This window comes from Microtus oregoni, unplaced genomic scaffold (genome assembly GCF_018167655.1).
Source record: "Microtus oregoni isolate MIOR12 unplaced genomic scaffold, Mior012 000003F_ref0000135, whole genome shotgun sequence".
In the NCBI taxonomy this organism is placed as follows: Eukaryota; Metazoa; Chordata; class Mammalia; order Rodentia; family Cricetidae; genus Microtus; species Microtus oregoni.
The window spans coordinates 40,082,396-40,106,919 of record NW_024543062.1 but is presented as its reverse complement, the minus strand read 5'-3'; the positions used below and the strand labels follow the sequence as shown (position 1 = coordinate 40,106,919).

Here is a 24,524-nt window from a genome sequence, read left to right as displayed (position 1 = left end):
CTGCGCTTATTCTGAGAAACAAGCAAAGCGCTACTAAAGTCTCCACATGTATGTTAATGTTGTATATTTCACTTTACAACTGAAGAATCTAGGGCTAGCGAGATTAAACACTTTGCTTAGGATTTCTCCAACAATAAGTGGTTGAGACAGTTTGCAAACTTATGACTTTGCCCTCGAATCCACATTTGCCCACTAGAGCTAGACATTGGGGTATTTTATGAGGTGCATTGGCCATTTCCCTGTCTTTATGATCTTACTTTCCATGCTACACTCAGGCCCGGGATGGTGCTTTCAGAGTTGAACTCATTTTCATTCATGAGTTTGATTCTGTTTATAACAAGACTCAGGATAAGGGAGAGGAGAAGCTATCAAGTCGCCTTCCTTCAGTCAGTCAACAATCCTTCATTAACTGCTTATGACAAATCCTGGAGATGCCAAGGAATGAGTGAGGCTGACCCTTATCTTTCAAATTCTAGTAGTCATTGTGGAGGATGGTGAAGAAAAAGGTTATGGTGAGACAAACTACCCTAAGAATAAGGAGCATAGGTGATAGCTCCGGAAAAACAGCTGGCTCACTTTTGGGTGCCTCCCAGAAAGCAGGATAGGAAAAGAACATATCCCACATGTCAAGGAGCTGCAGGAGACCTGGATTTGTGAAATCAGGCTTCCCCCAAACGTTTCAGAGCAAGGCTGTGTCCTCTACTGGGACACAGCCACTTTGCAATTCTATCAAACTATTTCTGCTAATCAATTTGATATTGCATGTTTTGTCTGCAACGCTATGCATGTTTTGAGAACGAGCACTCTATGTGGAAAAGATGGAGGTCAAGTTAGGAGTTCGTAGTAGTTTTTTCTATCACCACCTATTCTATTCTTACTTTCCTCCATTCACCTTCTGTTGCTGGCTCGGCAGGTAGGCCTGCCTTTATTCTGTCTTACAGGCTTTCACTTAGTTCAGGGCTGGCTCCACCGACAGACTCTTCCTGCCCAAGCTTGTCGCAGGCCATCTGAAGCTGTGCAGACTGCAACAGCAAGTTCGGCCTGAATCACGTCTTCCAATTTTGTTCAGGCTGCCAAGAGTTATGAGTAAGAGCGCACTGTGGGCGGGGCCGGAGTGGGAGGAGAGGGCGTGGCCGCAGGTGAGCCAGCTCCCCAGGCCCCAGAGCACTGCTTTCACTGCCCCTGAGAGCCTACCTCCGCTTGTTTCCCTTGCAAAGCATTTCCCAGGATACCAGCTGCTCAAGGTAAGCATAGTGGGGCAACAGGGCTGGTGACTTCCCTCTTCAGGACAAGTAATGAAATAGTTAGGGGATTGACTCCAAACGGTGAAGAAAGTGAACAGATTTCATCAAGGGTAGCCGGCCTTCAGTGTGATGGGTCGCAGTCCCAGCTCCTAAGGCGTTGTTTGTGCGTGGCTCTGGGAGAACCATCTCCACTCCACGTAGCCACCTACGCTCAGAATATGAAGAAAGCAAAGGGCACGAAGTTTGGGTGATGATGGTGTGGGGAGCAGCAGCGATTTTGGGGAGACTGAGATTGTTTCCAGACCTACCGTGGAATACAGGGCGGATTTGTGATGCAGGGTGTGGTATTTAAGGCCTAGAGAAGGTTGAGAGGAAGAGAATCGGGGGCAACCTTCCTAGTGAGCCCTGTGGGGTCGAAATGAAGACTGCTTTGTCATTTTACATGTTAGATCAGTGTTCCTTGTCTGACAACTGTGTTCTGGGCAGAATCATTCTCTCTCGGTCCTATTAGATTCAGCAAACTTGAAAAAAAAATCGTGTATTTTCACATAAATTTCTGAACTTTGAGATGTGCTGTCTCTTCCTCATGGGTAACAATAATGATAATAATACAGAAGTTTTATGGTTTCGTTCAAACATTTCATACTGAAAACTTGATTTAATGCAATAGGCTGTTTCATTTGCCAAAACTGGATCTCAGAACTTGGAGACCTTGACCAATTTTTGCTCAGCTACTCAGGCTGAAGAAAGGTTCAGCGGTAAAGTGATGTCTACAGTCACACAGCTTGAAGGCAGGGCGGCTTAAACAGCAGAAGGCTTCAGACTGACAGTCAGGCATGTTTTATGACATAAGTTCTGGTAAAAACTTTCCTTTATCTTTTCCATCTCAAGAGAATCTTTAACAAAATTGTGTTACAAGCATCAGTCACCTTAAAGTAAGTGCAGGCCTTGATGAGCTCCCGGATGGGTGGAGAGGAGAAAGCCTAGCAGAACAGGACTTTAGCAAGTGAGTCAGCAGCTTCGTACCCCTGCCTCCTAACGCCCTCAGGATGCCGCTTCAGTCGCTCTGGGTTTGACTTTGCAGCATGCAGTCTCAGCAGTTTGGGTCATCCAGGTGCGGCAGGGTTAGTCTGGCATTGTCTGGCAGCCATGTAGTGGGCCAGCAGTTAAGATTGGCGGGCTCCTCCGAGGTTGGAAATGACAGATTGTCCTCATTACCTAGGCCTGCACTCTACTTTCCTGACATGAAGGCACTTTCTAGACACCTTTACCCAATCACTTCATTCAGTTCTCATAGTGCGGCGCCACATAAGGAAGCTAGAGAGTCTCATACTTTTTCTTAATCTGGTACTGTTTTCTCCTCCTCGAATCAGAAAGTGAACCATAGAGGCAGTGTTCCGTTCTTATGCTTCGGGTCAAATTATTGCCCAAGGACCAGTCATATCAGAGCTCCAAGAGGGATGGGCTTGGTGGCAGAAGCCTGTGATCCTAGCCTCCTGAGAGGCTGAGGCAGGAGAATGGCCAAATTAAAGGCCCACTTGGGTGAGAGGGAATTTAAGGTCAGACTGGGTAACGTAGGAAAACCCTATTTTAAATTAAAAGATAAAAAAATGGACGGGGGTCATAGCTCAGTGGTAGAGCATTTGCCTGGTATGCATAAGGTTCAGCCTTCAATTCAGCAATGGGTGAGTAGATAAATAATACCTAAAAGAGGTTCTTCACCAACTCTCCTGTCTGTGCAATGAGGCAAATCAGGCTAAAGGATAGTTGTAATACTCTGGTGTGGAAAACTGCATTTTCTTCTTTAGACAGGATCTCCCTATGTACCCACCCCCCAAGGTGGCATATACTATGTAGGACAGACTCTTATAAACTCACAACCCATGGCAATCCTTCTGCCTCAGCCTTCTTGGTATTACAGTATGAGCTCTCAGGCCTGGCAAAAATTTAGTTATTAAGAAATGAAGAAAAAGTATGCACGTAGTTTTCTCTCTCTCTCTGTATACACATGTGTGTGTACACGTGTGTATGTACACATGTGTGTGAATCAAATGAGCGTGGCAGACAGTGTATAGATAGGATGACCTATATCATTTGACTGTGGGCATGCAGGACAACAGCCATATGCTAAGACAGTCTCAGGAAAAGTCGGGTGCATAATCTCCTTCCTGCAGGGAGCTTTATCTCTCCAAACAGCTTCAAGATGAGCACATTTGAAGATCACTGGCTTGGATGCTTTACGCCCTTGGGAAATCTTTGCAAAGGGGGCATCATAAACTATTCGTCCAGAGAAGTGAGTTCTCCCTCATCCTAGTGCATATGGCTCCATTCATTTATTTTATTTTGTTTTTAATTGAAATAGAATGAATTACGTCATATCTCTTCCCTTGCCTCCCTGCAGCCCCTCCTAGTTATTCTTCCTTAATTCTCCCCATTTCCTCAACAAGGTGATAGCCGCTATTTCTTTGATTGTATGTGTTATAGCCCTTTACGTGTGTTGTGTGTGTGTGTGTGTGTGTGTGTGTGTGTGTGTGTGCAGATATATTTAAATAGAGCCTGCTGAATCTGTTTTTGTTGTTTTGCTCGTATGGTTACAAGCTGAGCATTCAACATTGAACAGTCAATAAGGGTCTCATCGCTGGGAAGGATGAGTTCTTCTCCCAGCCATCCAGAGTTGTTTCTAGTTCTGTGTCTAGGTGTTGGGCCCTCAGACTTTCCACCCTTCCATGAAAATGTATCCATTGATATTGCCATTGTTCTGGTCCTGTTTATGCAGCCATTTCTAGGAAAGACTGTTTCACAATAGATTTCCTGGTATTTTGAAACTTAAAATTTTTCCATCCCTTCTTCCAAAATGTTCCCTGAGTCATGGATGTGATGTAGATGTCTGTTGGTGCTGGGTTAAATCTGTCGATCTCTACCTTATATCCAGTTGTGGTTTTCTGTGGTATACCCTCCATTTGCTCTAAGAGAAGAATTTTTTTTTTTGATGAGAGAGAATAATGAGGAGGAGGCTGTAGTAGGGAGGAAAGATGAAGATTAATACAGAAAAGAGAGACAAGGTACAAATAATACCAAGGTTATTTGATAGGCCTCAAGGAATTATATTATTTTTTATTTACTTAAAATTATATACAGAACATATAAGGTAATCTATCTATCTATCTATCTATCTATCATTTATCTACCACCTACGTTCTGTCTGTTTATGAATCATCTCTCTATTTTAAAGGAAGTTAAACCTCTTGGGCTGCCAATGCTCCCTATAAGAACCACAAACTAACAAAAAGGACAAAATGTCCAGTGCCAGACACAAGAACCCTTTCAGAGGGTTGGCCAGTGTAGGCCAAGCAACTTCCAGAACAATATAGATAATTGGCATAGCCCTTTGTTGCCTAGGAGGGTTGAGAATGGATCCCTATTGCTGCAGGCACTACACACTTAAGACACAGGACTCAGAAGACTCTAGCTGGGTCTGACCTGAAAGTCTCTTTCCTGCGGTATAGCTTCCATGGTTCCAGAAATACTATGCAAGCTGCCAAGGGAGGGAAGCTGTTAAACAGCCCTACCCAGCTGTAACACCTATGAACTGCGACAATTACCACCATGGCAAGGTGTGCAAAAGGTGCAGTCGGTGGCACTCACGTCTAGTGACAACCAACAGTTGTCTAATTGGACATACGGCCCACTCAAGAGGAGGGAAGCTATGCCTGGTCCTGGAAACCCCGCCAGCTTCTAGGACCAGTGAGGTCATGGACCTTAGAAAAGGATCTACTAACCCTGCTTTACATAAATCCTTACTGCTTTCTAAACCTTATTATATCCTCACACCTACAGCTAAGTGTTATTCTGCTCATTTGCTTCAGTTGTCTCTGGTCTCCTTTTGTCTGATTAAGTCCATCTTATCCTTTTAGTGTGACTCACTTTGTTGTCAGTGCTTCTCTGAAGTGTCTCTGAGATTTCCGCTAGGGCTGAGGTGCTTCTCAGGGTTCCCATGGTAACTGATACTTGCTATCATCACACTTGGGCACTATCTGATGCTTGGTGGAGGCAGAAGCTAGGATGTGTGCACCTTGGGATGCCTTTGTTTTTTTTCAATTGTTTTCATTTATTTATTTTTATTTTATGTGTTTTGCCTGCATGTGTATGCCTGTGTACCACATAAATGCAGTGTCCACAGAGACCATTAGATCTTCTGGAACTGGAATCACAGATGGTTGTGAGCCACCCTGGTCCTCTAAAAGAGCAACCAGTGCTTTTAACCACTGAGTCATCTTTCCAGCCCCCATCTTGGGATTCTTAATGCCTACTTCTGCCTGGATTGAGTTAGGTGCTTACAGCTTATAGAATGAAATAATCAAAACATAGAGAACTTGAAACATCAGATGCAAAAAGAGCCAGAATTCCTTCAAGTAGGAAAATCAAGCAACCGAAGAAACAACCACAAGACCCAAACAAAAACAACATCCCTTCTACACACAGAGGAAATCTTGGTATCTTTGAAGGGGATCATTAAGAATACAGTATTTTTTGAACTTGAGAAACTTCAGAAAAAGTTAAATGTGAGCAAAAACCCAATTATGAAGAAAGAAGGTGAGGCGGTGTGGTGGGGAGGAGCTGGGCTGGGATCCCGAAGGAATGAGTTCTAGGTTTGGCCTTGTTACTCTCACTCCCTGTGTGGGAGGCCTGGGAGAATCTCTCCATCTTCACCTCTAAATGAAGAGGTGGGGCCAGGGTAGATCTTATCCCACGTTAAAGGCTTATGATTGTACAATACCTCACCACAGAACTGCAGAAACAAGGCTCTTGACTTTCAGTTCTCATTTTCCTTAACGACTGAAAAAACTAATTAAGATAAAACCTAATCACACCATTTTCCTCTCCTCCTCTGTCCCACCCCTGCTAGCTAGATTCACAACCTCTTTTTCTGTGATTATTATTGTCACATATTTTTATAAACACATAAACATCTAAGTACAGCCTACCGAATAGTCCTCAGTGCTGCTCGGATGCTTATGGTTTCAGGACTGACTAGGCTGGTGCTGTTTCACTAGGTAGGCGTTCACCCTTAGCCAAAGGGCTATAAATTCTTGAAAACTGTATTTGTGTTACTGCTTGTGGAGTCATCCGACTTTCTCCTGTCAAGATGAAAGTTACTCCAATGTGGGTATGAAAGGTGAAGGTTTTTTTCTGGGTTAGAATCAAATAGAATAATGTTTTTTTTAAAAATTTTTTTTCCAGCTGGCCTAGGTCTGAAAAAGCATGGGATAAATCCAGACTAGCTGAACATAGCGGACAATGAGGAATACTGAGAACTCAAGAACAATTGCAGTGGGTTTTTGATCCTACTGCACGTACTGGCTTTGTGGGAGCCTAGGCAGTTTGAATGCTCACCTTAGGAGACCTGGATAGAGGTGGGCAGTCCTTGGGCTTCCCACAGGTCAGGGAACCCTGATTGCTCTTCGAGCAGATGAGGGGGGGGGGGGACTTGATCGGGGGAGGGGGAGGGAAATGGGAAGCGGTTGTGGGGACGAGGCAGAAATTCTTAATAAATAAATAAATTAAAATAAAAAAAAAAAATTTTTCCGTTTATTTATTTATTAAAGATTTCTGTCTCTTCCCTGCCACCGCCTCCCATTTCCCTCCCCCTCCCCTAATCAAGTTCCCCTCCCTTGTCAGCCCATAGAGCTATCAGGGTTCCCTGCCCTGTGGGAAGTCCAAGGACCACCCACCTCCATCCAGGTCTAGTAAGGTGAGCATCCAAACTGCCTAGGCTCCTACAAAGCCAGTACGTGCAGTAGGATCAAAACCCATTGCCATTGTTCTTGAGTTTAAAAAAAAAAAAAACTTGGGTTGTGAGCCCAACCTTTAATGACTGAGCCATCTCTCCAGCCTGAATAGTATTTTTAAAAAGACTGATTCTTGGATTTTCGTGAAAATCGAAGAAGACAATCCTGTACAGAGGCAATGAAAAGGTGGAAACAATTGCAATGGTTTTAGCATTTCGAATGCAAATTTTTAGTCATGTAAACTTATTGTATGGGGCTTATTCATCTGGATTTGAAATGTACAAGTTTTAAAATAGAATTTGCGTGTGCAAAACGACCTATGTAGGAACTTCACACTTCTTTCTGGGTGTTACTGTGCACATGTCTGAGATTTGCTTAAATTCGTCGTCTTACCACACAGGGAGTCGCCAGTTGGCTGTACTCTGTCGTCTCTCCAGCTCCCTCAGAGGACAGCAGCTTTCCATTGGTTTTCAGGTCACTCAGGACCAATCGCACAGCCACTCGTGTGATTTTCCATTAGATAATTGTTTGATTTCCTAACTGGTGGAGGTGTGCCACTTTTATTCTCGCTGTGACAACATATGTGAGGCCAACAGCTGAAGGCAGGGTGTGCTTCCTTTGTCTGTCAGTTGCAGAAGACACAGCCCCTCGTGACAGGGAGGGGACAGCAGGGTGGGACGAGTGGCCCCTAGAATAATGCCACCCATAGTTAGAGTGGGCCTTTATCGTAATTACCCTGGAGACTACCTCACAGGCATGTGCAGAGATTTGCTTCCATGGGGCTCTAAATTACACTAGTTCACAGTGAAGATGAACCATCACACCGTTACAACGCTCTCCATACATATGCAGACCTTACACTTGATACCTTTGGGCTGCATCGGATGGTGGCGCCGTAGAGACGGCTCCCTTTCTTCACAGCCAAGGAGGATTTTCTGAACAAGGAGCCAGTTGTCAGGCAGACATGTGGGTTTGGACTTCAAAGCCCACCATGCAGAGGAAGGTTCTCTGTGCTGATGGGAGCCATGCCATGTGTCAAGTGTGCATCCATTTATAGTTTCCAACCACAACCTGGATCCAAGCCTCACATTGTAATACAGCACTTGTATTAATATTGTAACTAGACTCATTGAAAGTTGAGTGAGTCTATGCACACAGTTATTTAGGCTGAATGGATCTCAGCATGCTGGCACTAAGGAACGGTAGAGTGAATGTCTCCTTACACTCTGACATGCTTCCTGGAGGAAGTGTTGAACAGTTTGCGGGGATCTGACTTTAGGTTTCTCTATTTGGTGAGGACACAGTTCCTCATTTCCCACACAACTCAGGTCGAGCTGTGGCTGTGGTCAACTCAGAATTGTCAGGGTTAAACATGCTGTTAGAGGAAGCCTGAATTCTGTTCTCCAAGTCTCTCACATATATTTTCTAAACCTGGAATCAGGAGTCTCTCATATACTCCCTGTGGTGGGCAGATGGCTCCAAGCCCTCCACAGACACACAGCAGGGGATTCTGCTGATTTCCGTTCACTTCACACTGGTCAGCCTTTATGCAGGGTGACGATGTCATGGTCCCACCCGAGAGCAGGAATAGGACTAATGGCTTTTTAAAAACGCATAAACGCTCACCACAAGTTTTTGGTGCCTTGTGATAGATTTGTAATAGGCACACAAGTCTGTCTGCTCTTGCTATACTTATCATAGGCATAAGCAGAAGGGCAATGTCAGGGAGAATGGCTGGTGGTCACCAGTGCAGGGTGTGTGTGTGTGTGTATGAGCGCGCGTGAGCGAGTGAGCAGAGGGGGCAGAGGGTGGTTGGTGGTCACCAGTGGGGGAGGTCAGGAGGTCAGGGAATGGGACTGGTGGTCACCAGTGGGCTCAACTTTGGCTTTCTTTTGCTAATAACTGTGATTTTCAGATTCTCAGGAATATTATGATCTATTTGAGTCACTTTACATACATCCCTATAAAGAGAAATCTGAATACCGTTCTGAACCAGGAATCCACTTTTTGATTTATTCTCTTGTCTTTGCATCTGTAATCTGTTTAGGTCTAAGATGAAAATTGTGATTCTGTCCTTGTACTTGACTCTAAGACATTTATGGGTCCTGGCTAAGGAAGCCTTTGACCCTGGGTACTAAAACTGTCTCTCTGACCTCAGCATACACATCCTGTCTAAGCTATGTAGCAGTTTGTTCTCCCTGTATATAATATACAGGTTATCTTTCATTTCTGTGTCTCCATATCTATATTTTCTTTCCTATTCTCAGAAAGACACTTGTCACATTGGATTAGCCTCCACCTAACTCCAGTATGACCCCATTTTAACTAATTTAAACTGCAGAGACCCTCCTTCCAAACAAAGCTAAATTCATAGATGTTAAGAATTAGGAATTTGCTGGGCAGTGGTGGTGTACGCCTTTAATCCCAGCATTGGGAGGCAGAGTCAGGCAGATCTCTGTGTGTTTGAGGTCATCCTAGTCTACTGAGCGAGTTCCAGGACAATCTCCAAAGCTACACAGAGAAGCACTGCCTTGAAAAACCAAAAAGAAAAAAATTTAGGAATCTAGTGTATTTTTGAGAACAAAATTATACATTTATTAAATATTAAATAGAACATCATAAAACTGTTACAATTACTTTTTGATATACAAATAGATATTTTGTCTAATTTAACCAAAATAGTAACTGAAATAAGCGGACTGAGTTTTTCTAATGGCATCAGTTGCTCTGACTGCTTGCTGAGGAAGTGGCGCCAGGGCTGGGCATCAGATGCTGGCCACAGTGAGAACAGCACACACAGAAGACATCATGCACCTCCAGACATTTGCCCCGAGGTTTCTTCATGTCTGCCATTCTTTGGGAATTTACCGAAAGTTTCTTCTTGTCTCCTGCCCTAGATCATTGCTTCACTGAAGTAGATTTCTTACTGCTGTTGGCAGGATGTAGCTGAGAACACATTTTACATTGGAAATTAAGTTTTGTGCTTGGTTCTAGGCCCACGATGGACTCCCTGAGACTGGCAAATTCTGCTTTTGCTGTTGACTTGTTCAAACAGCTATGTGAAAAGGAGCCCACGGGAAACCTTCTCTTCTCTCCAATATGTCTCTCTACTTCCCTGTCACTTGCTCAAGTAGGTACCAAAGGTGACACAGCAAATGAAATTGGACAGGTAAGCCACCCAAACCTTGTTTTGATTTTGAATGGGGATAGTTACTAGAATTCATAGTCAGGGCCTAAGATAAAAGACATGTAGACATCTCCAAGGCTCCCTTAGTCTCTTCTAAATGTGAACATTCACTTATGGGTAGCATGATCTATATTTAGAACGGGTAGCAGGTTAGGATGTAGAATATGGGGGTCTGACAGATGTTCCATTTCCCAGTGACTGTCAGCAAGTCACATGACATCCCTCACCTGACATTTCTGAAGATCAGTCCATGACTTGTTAATACTCCACTGCACACACTCTTGGTAAATGGGAAAAATCTGTCCCCTGCCCCCTGCCCTACATTCAGAGAACAAGAACTGCTCTCAACAGACAATTTATTTAGAACTTAATATTAAGATGTGAGCTCAATCACATTCTACTCTAGAGTATTTCCAATTTCAGAAGTAACATTTTAAATGATCTATCTCCAAGTTGGGATAGATAAAATAAATTGCATGCACATATGTTTTAGAACACTGGGGGTTTGGTTATCTCATTTGAGAGGCATGGACTAAAGCAAATTTTCCCATGTAAATATATACGTAATTATATAGATGTTTCAGAGTTTCTTTGGGGCTGTGCTTGATTAGCTTGGTAAAGTTCTTAAATGAGTTGATTTTCTTGATTGCTGTTTTGAGGCCTCACAATCTCTTAGACAGTACAGTAATTCCAATCCCATTCTATTATTTTTTTATGTAGATTGATGTAAGGTTAAAAAAAACCCTTTTTTTTCACAAGCTCATCAGTATTTAAAATCACAAGTATCCATAAAATCATGACTCATAAATGTTGCCGAGGTTAGGATGAGAGACCAAGAGAGGCAGAGGCAGCTACTTGAGTCCTAGGGAGAGCTGCTATGAACTCCTCTCCAAATGCTTCAACCCAGCCTCCACTTTTTACTTTTCATTCCTTTTTCCAGAAGGGCTATGGGGCCTGTCCATTCCTCGACCAAAGGAAAAGTATTTCAGTGCATGTAACATATCTGGTTTTACCAAAACTTCTGGTCTTTTTAAATATTATTTTTTCTTAATTCTTGGGAATACACACACACACACACACACACACACACACACACACACAATGAAACGATAATGTTCATCCCCATTTAACTTTTCTAACTCCCTTCAACCCCCCAACATGGCTTTTTCCAAGCTTCATGCCTTTTTCCCCCTGCCAACCTGCTTAGTCCAATTGGTGCTGCCTATATGTGTAGAGGTGAGAGGTCATCCCCCGAGGCACGGGAAATGTGCCAGTGGCTGTGCATTCTCTGAGTTCTGGAGAAGCCCCTTTTTGCAGTGGGCAGCAGTCAACACTGACCTGCATAACTGGTCTAAGTTCTGAAATAAGAGAATGAGCACTCAGCCACAATAGGCCATCTTTTTTGACCTTTCTTCCCCTCACAACATGAAGGCTCGTGAAATGTGGAAGCGGAGGCAGTAAGAACGCAGGACATGGAGGATGTGGGGAAGTGCTGTGACATGCAAACTCCTGGGCCTGACAGGGTCACAGCACCCATCAGCTCCCAGCAGCTGTGGTTACCTGCACCACAAGACCTGAGCCACAGACAGATAGCCAGGGAGGTGCTCTTTATGCCTCATACCTTACTGAGGAGCTACTGATGCCCGGATTCCTTCCTTCGTCCTTCCTCCCTCCCTTCCTCCCTTTCTCTTCTCTTTCATTCTTTCTGTCTCTCTGTCTCTGTCTCTCCGTCTCTGTCTCTCTCTCTCTGTCTCTGTTTCTCTCTCTTAGAACATGGGATCTTGGGATCTGGTTCAGGTCCTCATTCTTGCAATACAAACACTTTATCTCCTCAACCCCCAGAACAATGTTTTGTTTTATTTTATTTTATTTTTTGATAATGGAATGCTCTTTTTTTTTTTTTAAAACAGGTTCTTCATTTTGAGAATGTCAAAGATGTACCCTTTGGGTTTCAAACAGTCACTTCGGATGTAAATAAGCTCAGTTCCTTTTACTCTTTGAAGCTAATCAAGCGACTCTACATAGACAAATCTCTGAACCCTTCTACAGTAAGTGGTTTTTCACAGCTTGGTTGTGCTCCATCCCAGGAAGGGCATGTCACTCTGTGGGCCCACAGCTTGTTCCAGGACACCTCCTTTCATAGGCCAGCTATGGTTTAAAGCTTAGAAAAGGAAAGCGACCTTACTGCAGATGATGCGGGATGAAACAGCAGTCACTTCTGGCTTGGAATACAGAAAACCTTGTCCCCTTTCCCTATGAACTTTAACCAATCCTTCCCCACCCTCAGTTCCTTTGGAAAGAAGGGATCATGGAAGGACCAACTATCTAGTAAACAGATCTTTATAAGGACTCAAAATGACTTGAAAGAAACTCTCTCCTTAAACAGTGGGGGCACACACTGCTTGAGGTTGTCTTAAACTCCCCAACTCTTTTTTTAAATTTGTCCAGATAGCATTTAGAATCAGTAGAAAATAACCAACATAAATGACTCATTTTCATCAGATGTGATCCCGTGCTATTTTCCTAGTCCACCCAGAAAGACATTGTACAAAGCTGCCGTAGCCATTTAAGCCAAGGCATTTCTTGAAGCTGTCATATGAAGAACACTGTGATCCCCTCCTGTTAGATCCTAGAGTGTAGCGCAATATTTTTAAGATCTCTATTCTAACTCATAACTAACATTCTCGATTACAGGACTTTCCCTTCTCTGGTAATGTAGAACTGACTCAGCTTTTGTTTCTCTGGTCACAATTTCAAGCTTCTAGATTGCCAAGCCAAATGTCCCACTATGGCATGGCAGTGTTCTGCATTCCATGCTTGCTTTTGTGAGAGACGGTTGAGAAATAAGTTATTAGATATTGTTGTGAGTTTACCCTTATGGCATGAAGACACATATGCACAACTATTTTTGTTCCAGCTGTCGCCTGGGAAATGAAAGAAAATTGAGATGTGCATTTCATCTGAGTATGGGAGCATGTTAAAAACTCCCCAAGTGATGTTTAAAGACTTGTCATTGGCAATGACAGTGGGGGCTCTTCACTTGAAGTCTTTTGATGTTCTTAGGAGTGCTGGCTGCTCCCACCACTCCACGGCTGACTTTTAGCTAAGTGGAGCTAAGTTAGTTGGGTGAGACTGTTGTTACTCTGAAGGAATTCAAGAACAGAGTGACACGGCATCCAACTCTGTTAGCTTGCTTGGACTTCCCTTCCATATTTAGAATCATTTCTACCAAACTTTTCTTTTCTTCTCTTCCCTTCCTTTCTCCCCATCCCTTCCTTCATTTCTTTTCTTTTCTCTTTTCCCTTTCTATCCCCTCCTTTTCCTTGACATTTTCTCCCCTTTTCTTTCTCCTTGCCCTTCTCTTTCCTTCCCTTTTCTTTCCTTTTCTTCCCTTTATTTCTTCCCTTCCCCTCCCTCCCTCCCTCCCTCCCCTTCTTTTCTCCTTTCCCCATCTCTTCCTTTTTCTCTGTTTTTCATTGATTCTCTTACCACAAAATACCTGCAAATTTACCAGCTGGTACCCTGAGGAGCGGCCCCTGAATTTAAACCTTTCAAGTATTTGTTGAAAGCCTAAGTTCATGGCCTCCTATCTCTTGTATCAAGATCAGTGTGGCTAGGATTTGCATTTTAAACAAGAATTAGAGTTAGACACAGCACTATGTTCTCCACAGTCCCATACTTCACATTTCAATGTGCAACTCATGGAAATCTTGCTAAAATGCATAGTCTTAGTCAGTCAAGGGGCTGGAGAGCTCATTCTAACAAGCTCTTAGGTGATGCTTGACTTCTGATCTTTGGACCATATTTTGAGTGTCAGGACTCTAAAGAATATTCATTTATTTTAGTGGAGATAAGGGTTTTTGCTCATTGTTTTCATTTCTGATTCTTATTTTTGACATACATCATATATATATATATATGTGTTGTATTCATTATTTGTTCTTGTTGCAGTAATAAAATACTTTCTAGAGGCAAATTAATGGAAGAAAAAATTATTTTGGCTCTAAGATTCCAAAGTCCATGGCTGTTTGGGCAGAAATGTCAATAGGAGCAGGTATCGGAAGACAGCTGCTCACATCGTGAAGGAACAGGGAGTAGAGAGTGACAGGAAGTGACAGTGAGAATAATTATCTCCAAGGACCCCAGTGACCTTTTTTTTTCCAGTTAGGCTGTATTTCTCAAAGTTTATAGGAAGTCTCAAAATAGCACCAGAAATTGAGAACTAAAAGTTCAAACCTTAAGTGTCTGAGGCATATATTAGTTTAAAATCACAACTGCATATTTTTACTATGTATGTAATAATATAAGTAAATATTTTTGAAATATTGAGATTCATACTTTAACTATACATATTTAATATAGTGTTTCTTCTGTTATTGACAGACCTGATAATCAATTGATAATTTAATAATTGTTATGTCTTATAACTGAAGAAATAAAACATCTAATACAAAGAAAATACTTATTTCTACATGAGGCTTCATATGGTGTGACCAATTTTTGAAAATATATGCATAGTAATAGATATTTAAGGAATTCATTTCTTAGCATTAGCTGCACCTACAGATGCTAAGAGCTTTGTGATTCTGTGAATTGGATGTTTTTCAGGAATTTATCAGTTCTACAAAAAGGCCATATGCAAAAGAATTGGAAACTGTCGACTTCAAAGATAAACTGGAAGAAACGAAAGGTCAAATTAACAGCTCTATTAAGGAGCTCACAGATGGCAAGTACCCTTTAATGTTCTGTAAACAGCTGAGCAAAGAGGTCTTCCTGCTTAACAATGCTTGCTTCAAGCCTAAAAGTATTAAACATCTGGAAGCTTCTTCGGGTAATTTTAGTGCGCAAGCTAAGTTCTTTGCCCATCAAGTCATGTCAACAACTCCAGTTTCTGGCATTTCTTGTATCAGCTCATAACTTGGCAAATTATATGCTTTTTTTTTCTTTAGCGTGCTTTGCTTTGCTCTCTGACAAGCTGTCACATGCCTTGGTAGGGGCCCAGCTGTTTCCTTTATACTATGGCTTTTGGCAAGTCACAAAGTCAGGTTTTAAAGTCTTGAAATGGGAAGATAATCCTTGAATCTACTTCCAACTAAAAATTTTTACAGCTTTATCAAAAATGAAAAAAAAAATCCAAAAAGTCTTAGGCAAATGCAAATCTAGAACAAAGCAAACCTAGCAACCAGAGTGGAAGTTTGTCCTTAATCTCACACGTTCTCAGGCTGCCCGCATTCAAGTCCATGCCTGCTTCCTTTCAGCCCTCTCTCTGGGTTGACTTCACCGCCCCCATTAAAAGTCCCTGTCAGTTGTCTCCCTTGCCAAGGAAGAATCGGAACTCAGATGGTTTGGATTGCAGTCAGTGACTGTTTCTCCTTTCCTAGAGATGTGTTTGTTGAGGGGGGCCTGTTGGGAGGTAGAAAGTAATTTTGAAGGACTGGCGGTCACTGACGGCTGCCGAGCGATAGTTGCTGGGGTGAGAACTTTTGAGAACTGTCAGAGACCAGCACGGCATCCCATTTGAGTGCTGCCTCATGAATGATGTCCACCTCTAACAACATGGGAAGAACAGGAACTCTGGAGTCATTTAGAAGCCAGATTCGAATCCAGGTACCACATATAGATGGTCAACACGTTTAGATATGGAGCTGCAATTTACAGAACAGTCAAATGTGGCATATCTTAATAAAATTCTCACGTGATTGCTGTGAGGCCTCCAAATAGATGGTGTGTATATACACTATATGGTAGTCATAAACATATATGCATGTGGATATATGTATTGCATACACAAATATATGTTACTGAAATAAAATCTCTTTAGCCTTGCATGGGAAGGAATAGCTGATATAAACAGCACCAGGTTTAATACAATTTTGAACATTATAAGCAGAAAGAAGCTTTGGCTTAAAATCGCTGTTGCAGCTTTGTTTATCAACTGTCTAAGCTTTCTATCCTGGCATCTCAATAAGTTTGCAGTTTCTGACTGGAGAGGGTGGGACTTAGGGGGAATTCTGAATTTGGAGACAGAAGCAAGGTGTCAGCTGAAACTCTGCCACTATTGGCACCTGGATTTTTATTAGCTCTTTGGATTTCTTTAATAAAGTCATCACGTAGCCGACATAGGTGGCATCGGCAGGACTGGACTCAGGTTGTAGGACCTAGAGCATGAAAGAAAATGCAGGCTGTATGTTATACACTCATTAGTTAGCATCTTAAGGCAGTGCTGGCAGAACACTGATCCTGTGCATGGTTCCTTAAAATGGACACTGGGCATGACCACAGCGTGAAAATTAGGTAAGTGACAGTGTTTGCAAAAATGCCAGGTGCCATTCAAACCACAGCAGTGTTTTTCTTAAGGGGGTTTCGTGGTTGTGCTCTGTGGGCTGTGGAGGACTTAAGGCCTGAGGTAATTATGAAGTGACTGCACTTGTGAGTGTTACAGCTGACCTCCAGTCCATCAGCTGCCTCCAAGGAGTGAGCTGGGGAAAGGAGCGTAGAATTGTAGAGTGAAGATGTAGCCTCAGCTGAGCACAGTAGAGCAGCCCTTGACCCCTTCTGAACCTCAGGTTCCTCAACTGTAAATGGAAAACAGTGAGGTGATATACGTGGAGGTGTGGACATGGCCTGGTGAAAAGCGGGTGTCTACTTAGCGCAGGAGTACAAGCTGAGTCAGAAAGGGCTGATTTCCAGTCCTAGATCTCTCTGAGATGTCTGGTCTGGAAGGGGAGGAGGGCAGAAAAGATGCCCTCAAGTGGACAGCCTTGGCTACCAGTCCTTCCAGGTGTGATGCTAAGGAGTGATGGGCATCCAGTCAGTGAACAAGCTTGCAGTAGCAGGCTACTTCAATGGACGACCATGATGTGTGGTTTCTACAATAATTTGCAGGCCATTTTGAGAACATTTTGTCGGAGAACAGTATAAGCGACCAGACCAAAATCCTCATGGTTAATGCCGCCTACTTTGTTGGAAAGTGGATGAAAAAATTTCCTGAATCAGAAACAAAAGAATGTCCGTTCAGAGTCAACAAGGTATGCACAGCATGAAGCAGGAAATGGGTTTCAAATCGTGGCAGCAGAGCAGGGCTCAGGGACTCTTGGCGTGGATGTGAAAACTTCCTGAAATCAAGGAGGGAAAAGGAAGGGAAGGAAGCAAAGAAACCACGTTAGAGGCCTTTGGGTTATCAGGAAAGTTAGACCAGTTAGGAATTGTGCTCCTGACTCAGTCACCTCACTTTTATCTCATTTTCTTACCTATCTGGTGATAAAAACCACGGTTTAATATTCATCTCTTACCCCTTCCTCCTTTCCCCTTTTGGTAGAGCCCATCCCCAGCCCCAGCCCAGCCCCAGCGCAGTCCCAACCCCATTCCTCCCATCCAGCCCAGCCTTCCACTCCCCAGCCCAGCCTAGAGCATTTATTATATGCTTTGAGGCCCTGATTGATTATGAAGAACAAAGCATAGCATGACTCATCTATTCCCAGGAGTCATTACAAAAAGGATTAGAAGCTCATTTTTTGGGGGGCAGTATCATTTATGCTATTGAGGTGGATGCATAAAAACTAATATCTGTAAACAAAGGACCATTTTAAAATATATTAAACCAAAGAATCAGGACTAGAAAAATCTTGAAAGATCCTGGGGAACCTCGAAGATTTGTGTGTGATTTGGTTGTGTACGAGGAATGTGACTTGTATGAATATTTGGGCCAGCAAAATGCCCCAGCAGGTAAAGGAACTTACTCCCAACCCTCATGGCTTGTGTTCGGTTCCTCAAATCCACATGGTATAAAAAGAGAGACAACTTTCGTCAGTTGTTCTAACTTCCACATGTGTGCATGTACTATAATGCCATGGAGTGCCTGTGCTGGTCGACTGCTCCTGAGCATGGGCCTTCCCTGGAGTGTGGGTGATAAACAAACCCAGGGACACTCCATTGGAGAAAATGGAGTTCCCCTTTCCCAGCAGGTATCCATGGCAAAGAACATTTTGGTTAGGGTGGGACTTGGTGTCTACTTCCTCTTCTCAGTGCAGGGATTCCATCTAGCTCGAACTGTCACAGGTCTTGTGCATGCTGTCCCAGCCTCCGTAAATTCATGCGTGTATCAGTCCTGCTGTGTTTGAAAAATGCTGATTCCTTGATGTCATCCACCACCTCTGCCTTTGATAGTCTTCCTGCCTCCTCTTCTACATAGATCTCTGAGCCTTGAGGGAGGAGTCAGATACATACATTCCTTTTAGGATTGGGCTCTGTGAAGTCCCTCACCCTGTGCACACCGTCCAGTGTGGATTTTTTTTTTGTTAGTTACCATCTACTGAAAGAAGAAAGTTCTCTGATGCTGCTGCTCTTAGCTATGTGTATAGCCGGGTGTTGTTAGGAGTCATTTTATTGCCATGTTCCTTCAGCAGAATAATAGTAGTAGGTTTTCCCCTGAGCCCTGTCTGGTTCTCAGGTTCTTAATGCTAGAATCAAGGAGAAAATCCTTTTCACATACCAACTTGGCCTGGGTTAGCTAGAGTGGCTTCTGTAATTGCCCCGTTCCCTCATGGAGTTTATGTCCATACCCCTCTCACATCAAATATTTTTTTCTTAAGACAAATTTGTTTTCCTGTTTGCTCAATTAGTGGCTGAACTTTATAAGGGTAAGGACGGTGCCTTTCTCACCTCGGTGTGTACAGTTTCTTACATTAAGCACTCTGCAAACTTTTGGATGAATAATCAATCAATTTTCAAAGACCAGCACCCCAAATTTTGAGACAGTCTTATGTAACCCAGACTAGATTTCAGCTTAAACATATCCTCAAATGACTCTGGCCTTCTGACTCTCCTGTCTCTATCTCTCCGATGCCAGGATCATAGCCACTCACCTCCACAGTTGACTCTGGCCTTCTGACTCTCCTGTCTACCTCTCCGATGCCAGTATTATAGCCACTCACCTCCACAGTTGACTCTGGCCGTCTGACTCTCCTGTCTACCTCTCCGATGCCAGTATTATAGCCACTCACCTCCACAGTTGACTCTGGCCGTCTGACTCTCCTGTCTACCTCTCCGATGCCAGTATTATAGCCACTTACCTCCACAGTTGACTCTGGCCGTCTGACTCTCCTGTCTACCTCTCTAATGCCAGTATTATAGCCACTCACCTCCACAGTTGATTCTGGCTGTCTGACTCTCCTGTCTACCTCTCCGATTCCAGGATTAGAGCCACTCACCTCCACAGTGGGTGCATGTATTGCCAGGGATTCAAACCAGAGCTCTGTGCATGATAGGTAAGAATTTGACATACTGACCCACATCCTCAGCTCTAAATTAGTGTCAGATAAAACACAACAGTCCGTGATCACATAGTTCTTAGGGAGGGAGAAGTACTGTTAGTGCCCCTGAGGAACCCAGAGTCTCCCAGGGTGCTGGGGAGGGAGAAGCTGCTCATATGGATCCAGAGTCTCCCAGGGTGCTGGTTGAGGAGGGGGCAGGGGATTCTTCTCACACTTTCTCTCCTGAGTTCTTTGACTGCAGTGGACTTAACTGACTGCTAGGTACAGGGCTGGCTGTCCACCAGACGTGTGTTGGTGACAGCGGTTACTCTTTAGACACCTCAGACATTGCAAGTTCACACATAGGCTTTGGCATGGCTCTGGGCATGCTTGATGCTGTCTGCCATTGAGAGCTGGAGCGGCATATACTTTACAGCCTCTGCCCTCACAGGGGTGTGGGGTCACCCCACTACCAATCATGTTAGGATGACATGGCTCATTTGGTTGATGGTTGACGCTCCTCTCTGGGAAGGGTCAGCAATGGGCCCTAGAGCATGTGGCTCAGGGGGTCTCTTGTGGATTCCCTGGGGTCACTCATGGAATGCCAGTGGGTGGAACTGGGACTTGGGCTTTGATCTTGTTAGGATCTGTGGTTTTATATTTGTGAAATGGCTAAAGCATGTTTCTAAATGGAGAGAGAGAATGTGTGTTCTCCCTTCATTCTTGCTATGAAGTCGTAAAGCCTGGTGACACCAGAGCCTGGAAACCTAGCCCCTGAGCAGTTCTAGAGGTGATGTCATGGTAGTTCAGTATCTGCCAACATGAGGTTAGACTTGACTCTGTCTGCATGGGGTAGCACACTGCTTTTGAATACAGGTCCTATTACTTCTCTCCTGAGTCCTTTGAACCACATTTGTAAATCACTGAGTGTTTTGAGTGATGGTATTAAACTGTTTCTCATGTACCTTGATGTTTCCTTTAAGGGCTAGACTATACTGGTGAAGTTATAGTAAGAGCTTAATGTGATGTTTATTCTGAGAAATTCTGTACAGATCTACAAGTTATGTACTTAAAAGCTTGAGACAAGAAGTGGTTTGGGGTTTAGATTGTTTTCCCCAGATTTTGTAATACTTCTATTTATTAATGAATTATCTTGGGGGTTGAACCCAAATCTAACTAAGGAATTTTTTTTGTTTCATATACATATTAGAAAAAGTTTGAAAATAATTTTATACATTTTTCTTTCTCCTTTTTCCTCTATCTTTGTGTGTGTGTGTGCTCACGTGTGTACACACACACACGCACATTGCTAGGGTATTGAACCCACAGCTTTGCACATGCTAGGCAAATGCTAAAGTCCTGAGCGATATCTTCAGTCCATGTGATTCTGAGACAAGGTATTTCTATGTAGCTCAAACTGGCTTTGAATTTGCGATGTAGCTCAGGCTTGCCTTCAATTCCTGGTTCTTCTGCTTCTGCCTACAGAGTGCTGGGTTACAGGTGCCTGCTCCCGTATTCATATTAATTCCTTGTATTTTGATATAAGTAAAATTGTGCTATTTTCCTTTTTATGTGTGTAAATATAATATAGTTTTTTATCATGTGGAGCGCATGGGATAGTAAAGTACATGAATAACTTTCAAATGAAGTCATAAAGTCATCACAGGATGCAAGCAGTGTGGATTCCCCTGTCTGTGCTTAAGCTATAGTGATCCAAAAGCATAAGAGAAGTTAGTATATTTCTATCTCTATTATCATTCCTGTCTCTATTTCTATCTCTATCATGTAAATCTCTGTTTATGTTTGTATAGATATGTTTATATGCATATATATGTATTTTTTTTATAAATTGAACATTAACCCTTTTAAAACTTTCTCTTCTAACAGACAGACACCAAACCAGTACAAATGATGAATCTAGAGGCCACGTTCTGTTTGGGCAACATTGATGAGATCAACGCTAAGATCATAGAACTTCCCTTCCAGAATAAGCATCTCAGTATGCTCATTGTGCTACCCAAGGATGTGGAGGATGAGTCCACAGGCCTGGAAAAGGTCAGGAGGCAGCTGGGCACTTAGAAAGGAGAACAAGTGAGAGGAGGGAGGAGCAGGCACGGCCCTCCCCACATACCCTAGCCCAGTCGTCTTCAAGGGGTTTGAGGTCCAGTCTGGCTCTTTTCTTCTTTAAAGTGAAAACGGCCAACAATTGTTTGTCATCTATGGGCCAAGGTTTCTACTAAAGTCTTTCAATAATTTTCTCATTTAATTTGTATAACATTCCTACGAAGTAGAAGCCATTATCATGTTCTTGTTTATTAATGAGGAAGGAAGTCACAGAAGCGAGTAGCTGATGGCCACATGATCAGTCAATGACACGAAGATAAAGAGTTTGAGTTCAAGAGGAAAAAGAGCTCTTGGCCTGTACTTCATGTGGTAAATGGACAGATCAATAAGCCCCTTAGCTCACTAGTTGCAAAACTAGTTAATTATAGTGATTTTTTGGTCCTATTAATTTGTACCAAGTGAAAGTGAGAATATTAATGAGAAGTAGCTGTTGGATACTAATAGAAGACTAAATTACTCCTTCCCTATTGAAAATGCACGCACACCAGCTTGTGACTTTGCCCTTGGCTGTTATCCGCACCAGGAGAGGGACACTCGTGTAAGATTAGGAGCTGTCATTCTCAGTGGCACTTGTGGGAAGGGCAAGGAGCCATTTGACTTCATTTGTTCCACGAAGAATTTTATGACTAACTTATTTTATGCTTCATTGCATATCTATCTTTTCAACCAGTTGAAATGGTTGTATTCATCACCTGCAATCTAAGGAGCAGATCAAAGCTAGTCTGAGTTCCCATCATAAAGAGAAAAGGAATAGCTTTTAATTAACTTTGGTGGTATGCCTAGATCATGAATAATGCAAACTCTTTTGTACAGAAAGTATAATAAACAGTCAGCGGATCTATACAAAAACTTCTAATTTTATATTCATTTTACTGTGGTGTATGTAACATAATAATCTATGTGTCTGTTTCTGCAATAAAAAAACAAACAAAACTGCTCTATAATTTAAGCAAACGAGAGCCTTCCTGTAGGATGGGGAGGAGACGTCTGGGTGGCTGGTGGATCCTATATGAGGAACTTGCTGGGCCATCTCCAAGCCAAAGTTGATTTAGATTGTTTAAAGCTGGTCGTACAGTAATACTTTCTGTTTTTAATCAAGGTAGATCTTCCTTTCTTTATCTTTCTTTCCAATCAGAAGTAAATAAAATTCTTTCCTATTTTGTCCTTCAGATTGAAAAGCAGCTCAACCCAGACACACTGTTGCAGTGGACCAACCCCAGCACCATGGCCAATGCCAAAGTCAAACTCTCTCTCCCAAAGTTTAAGGTGGAAAAGATGATTGATCCCAAGGCTAGTCTGGAAAGGCTGGGTCTGAAAAGTCTCTTCGATGAAAACACATCTGATTTCTCTGGCATGTCAGAGACCAAGGGAGTGACCCTATCAAATGTGATTCACAGGGTATGCCTAGAAATAACCGAAGATGGTGGCGAGTCCATTGAGGTGCCAGGATCCCGAATCTTACAGCACAAGGATGAATTCAATGCTGACCACCCATTTATCTATATCATTAGACACAACAAAACACGAAACATCATTTTCTTTGGCAAATTCTGTTCTCCTTAAGTGGCAGGGTCCCGCTAAGTCTCAGGTAACTTGTCTGGAGTTGCAGATCTCTGTAAACTTTGTATGCAATCACTTTCTATACAATAAATTGTTAATTTTGCGGAATCAGGAAGCAGCTGGTACTTGTCATGTGTAGCCTTCATACTAACAGACACTTCTTTTCCAATTCTTCCTTGTTTTTCTTTGTCAAAGAAAATGGCACATGTTTGTAATGAAAGGGAATCACCTTAGCAAAGAATGTGTGTTTTTCATTTGTCAAAGATCTAGAACCACTCACAAAAATGTAGTCTTCCACAAAGAAATTCCTGTAAGGATGACGTGGAGGACATTATCCTCAGAACTTTGCCTTTCTTCACTGAGATGAAGAATGTTCCATACATTTTCACCATTTTAAAGCCTTGAGAAACTCTAGAGTATGGGGCCCACGAGAGTACCCTGTCACTATGCTGTGGTTCTGGAAGTCTTCATATTAAACCCTGAGAAACAGTTTTTTCAGGATCTTAATGGGAGATTTTAGAAAGATGGCATGTTGTAAATACTATATATTATGGAACTCCAAAAATAGGGTCTGGAATATTAATACTTTAATATTTTTGCTAAAAAGCATAGGTTATTCACACAAAACAAGTACATAAGGATAGTTCACAAATGATCAATATTTCTGAAAAATGAATAAGTTGTCAGCTCATGGAAACACTTTGCAGAGCATTCTAGATCTTTGGAGTATTGGATAAAGTTCTGGGCCCATTTTAGCTGAAGACTAAGACCCTAGGGGGAAGCTTAGCTTTTACAAAAATTGGCTTTTGTTTCTCCTAGCTGCCCCATCTGGTCATTTGGGTGGTATGACTGCTGGCAGGGCTTCTAGCCAGATCACAGGGTTCTTCACACCTCCAACACCAGTGTCTTGAGATCTCCAGGGATTCTCTTGATGATAAGAGAGTTTGTGACTGTTTAAGGAACTTTCTTTTTTTGTCTAATGTGGCAGTGGGAAAAGGAAGGGATCCCAAACCTCCAGAAAACAAAAGCAAAACTATTTAAGTACTCATCATGTGTGGGAATATGTTTCTTTTTTTTTAAATCTGGCTGTTGGATAACAGTTTGTAATCTACACACATAGTTTATTAATGGTTCTGATAAATTAGTTATGTTGCAACCCAACCTAATGTTTTAACTCACCCCCAGAAGGAAATATTTGCTGTGGTTTTTCTTATATGCCTCCCCTTTTCCAATTCATTGCCGTTTATTGTAAATAATTTTTTTCTTCCGAAGGTTCAGTGGTGACTTTTTTTCTGTGCTATTGACAATAAAGTATTATTGAATTGTGTGTCTTGTTCTTTCTCTATTGGCTTAGAGTTACTGTCTTCTT

At 42.6% G+C, this 24,524-nt stretch overlaps 1 protein-coding gene across 1 annotated transcript; it reads left to right on the top strand.

Annotated features, from left to right (window-relative positions):
- The first annotated feature begins 1,136 nt into the window (after nucleotides 1-1,136).
- On the top strand, nucleotides 1,137-24,482 carry Serpinb5 (serpin family B member 5). Its single transcript, XM_041648657.1, has 7 exons — nucleotides 1,137-1,244; nucleotides 10,028-10,202; nucleotides 12,131-12,268; nucleotides 14,829-14,946; nucleotides 17,106-17,248; nucleotides 21,359-21,526; nucleotides 22,766-24,482. Exons 2-7 carry the CDS (start codon nucleotides 10,035-10,037, stop codon nucleotides 23,156-23,158), a joined length of 1,128 nt encoding a protein of 375 aa, XP_041504591.1. The 5' UTR covers nucleotides 1,137-1,244; nucleotides 10,028-10,034; the 3' UTR covers nucleotides 23,159-24,482.
- Nucleotides 24,483-24,524: the final 42 nt, after the last annotated feature.

Bases quoted from the DNA above. Each gene is read 5' to 3' on its own strand.
- Serpinb5 (XM_041648657.1), top strand. From the start codon at position 10,035: ATGGACTCCCTGAGACTGGCAAATTCTGCTTTTGCTGTTGACTTGTTC. The intron at 10,203-12,130 runs GTAAGCCACCCA...TTTTTAAAACAG, and splicing joins CAGCAAATGAAATTGGACAG to GTTCTTCATTTTGAGAATGT. The intron at 12,269-14,828 runs GTAAGTGGTTTT...GATGTTTTTCAG, and splicing joins AATCTCTGAACCCTTCTACA to GAATTTATCAGTTCTACAAA.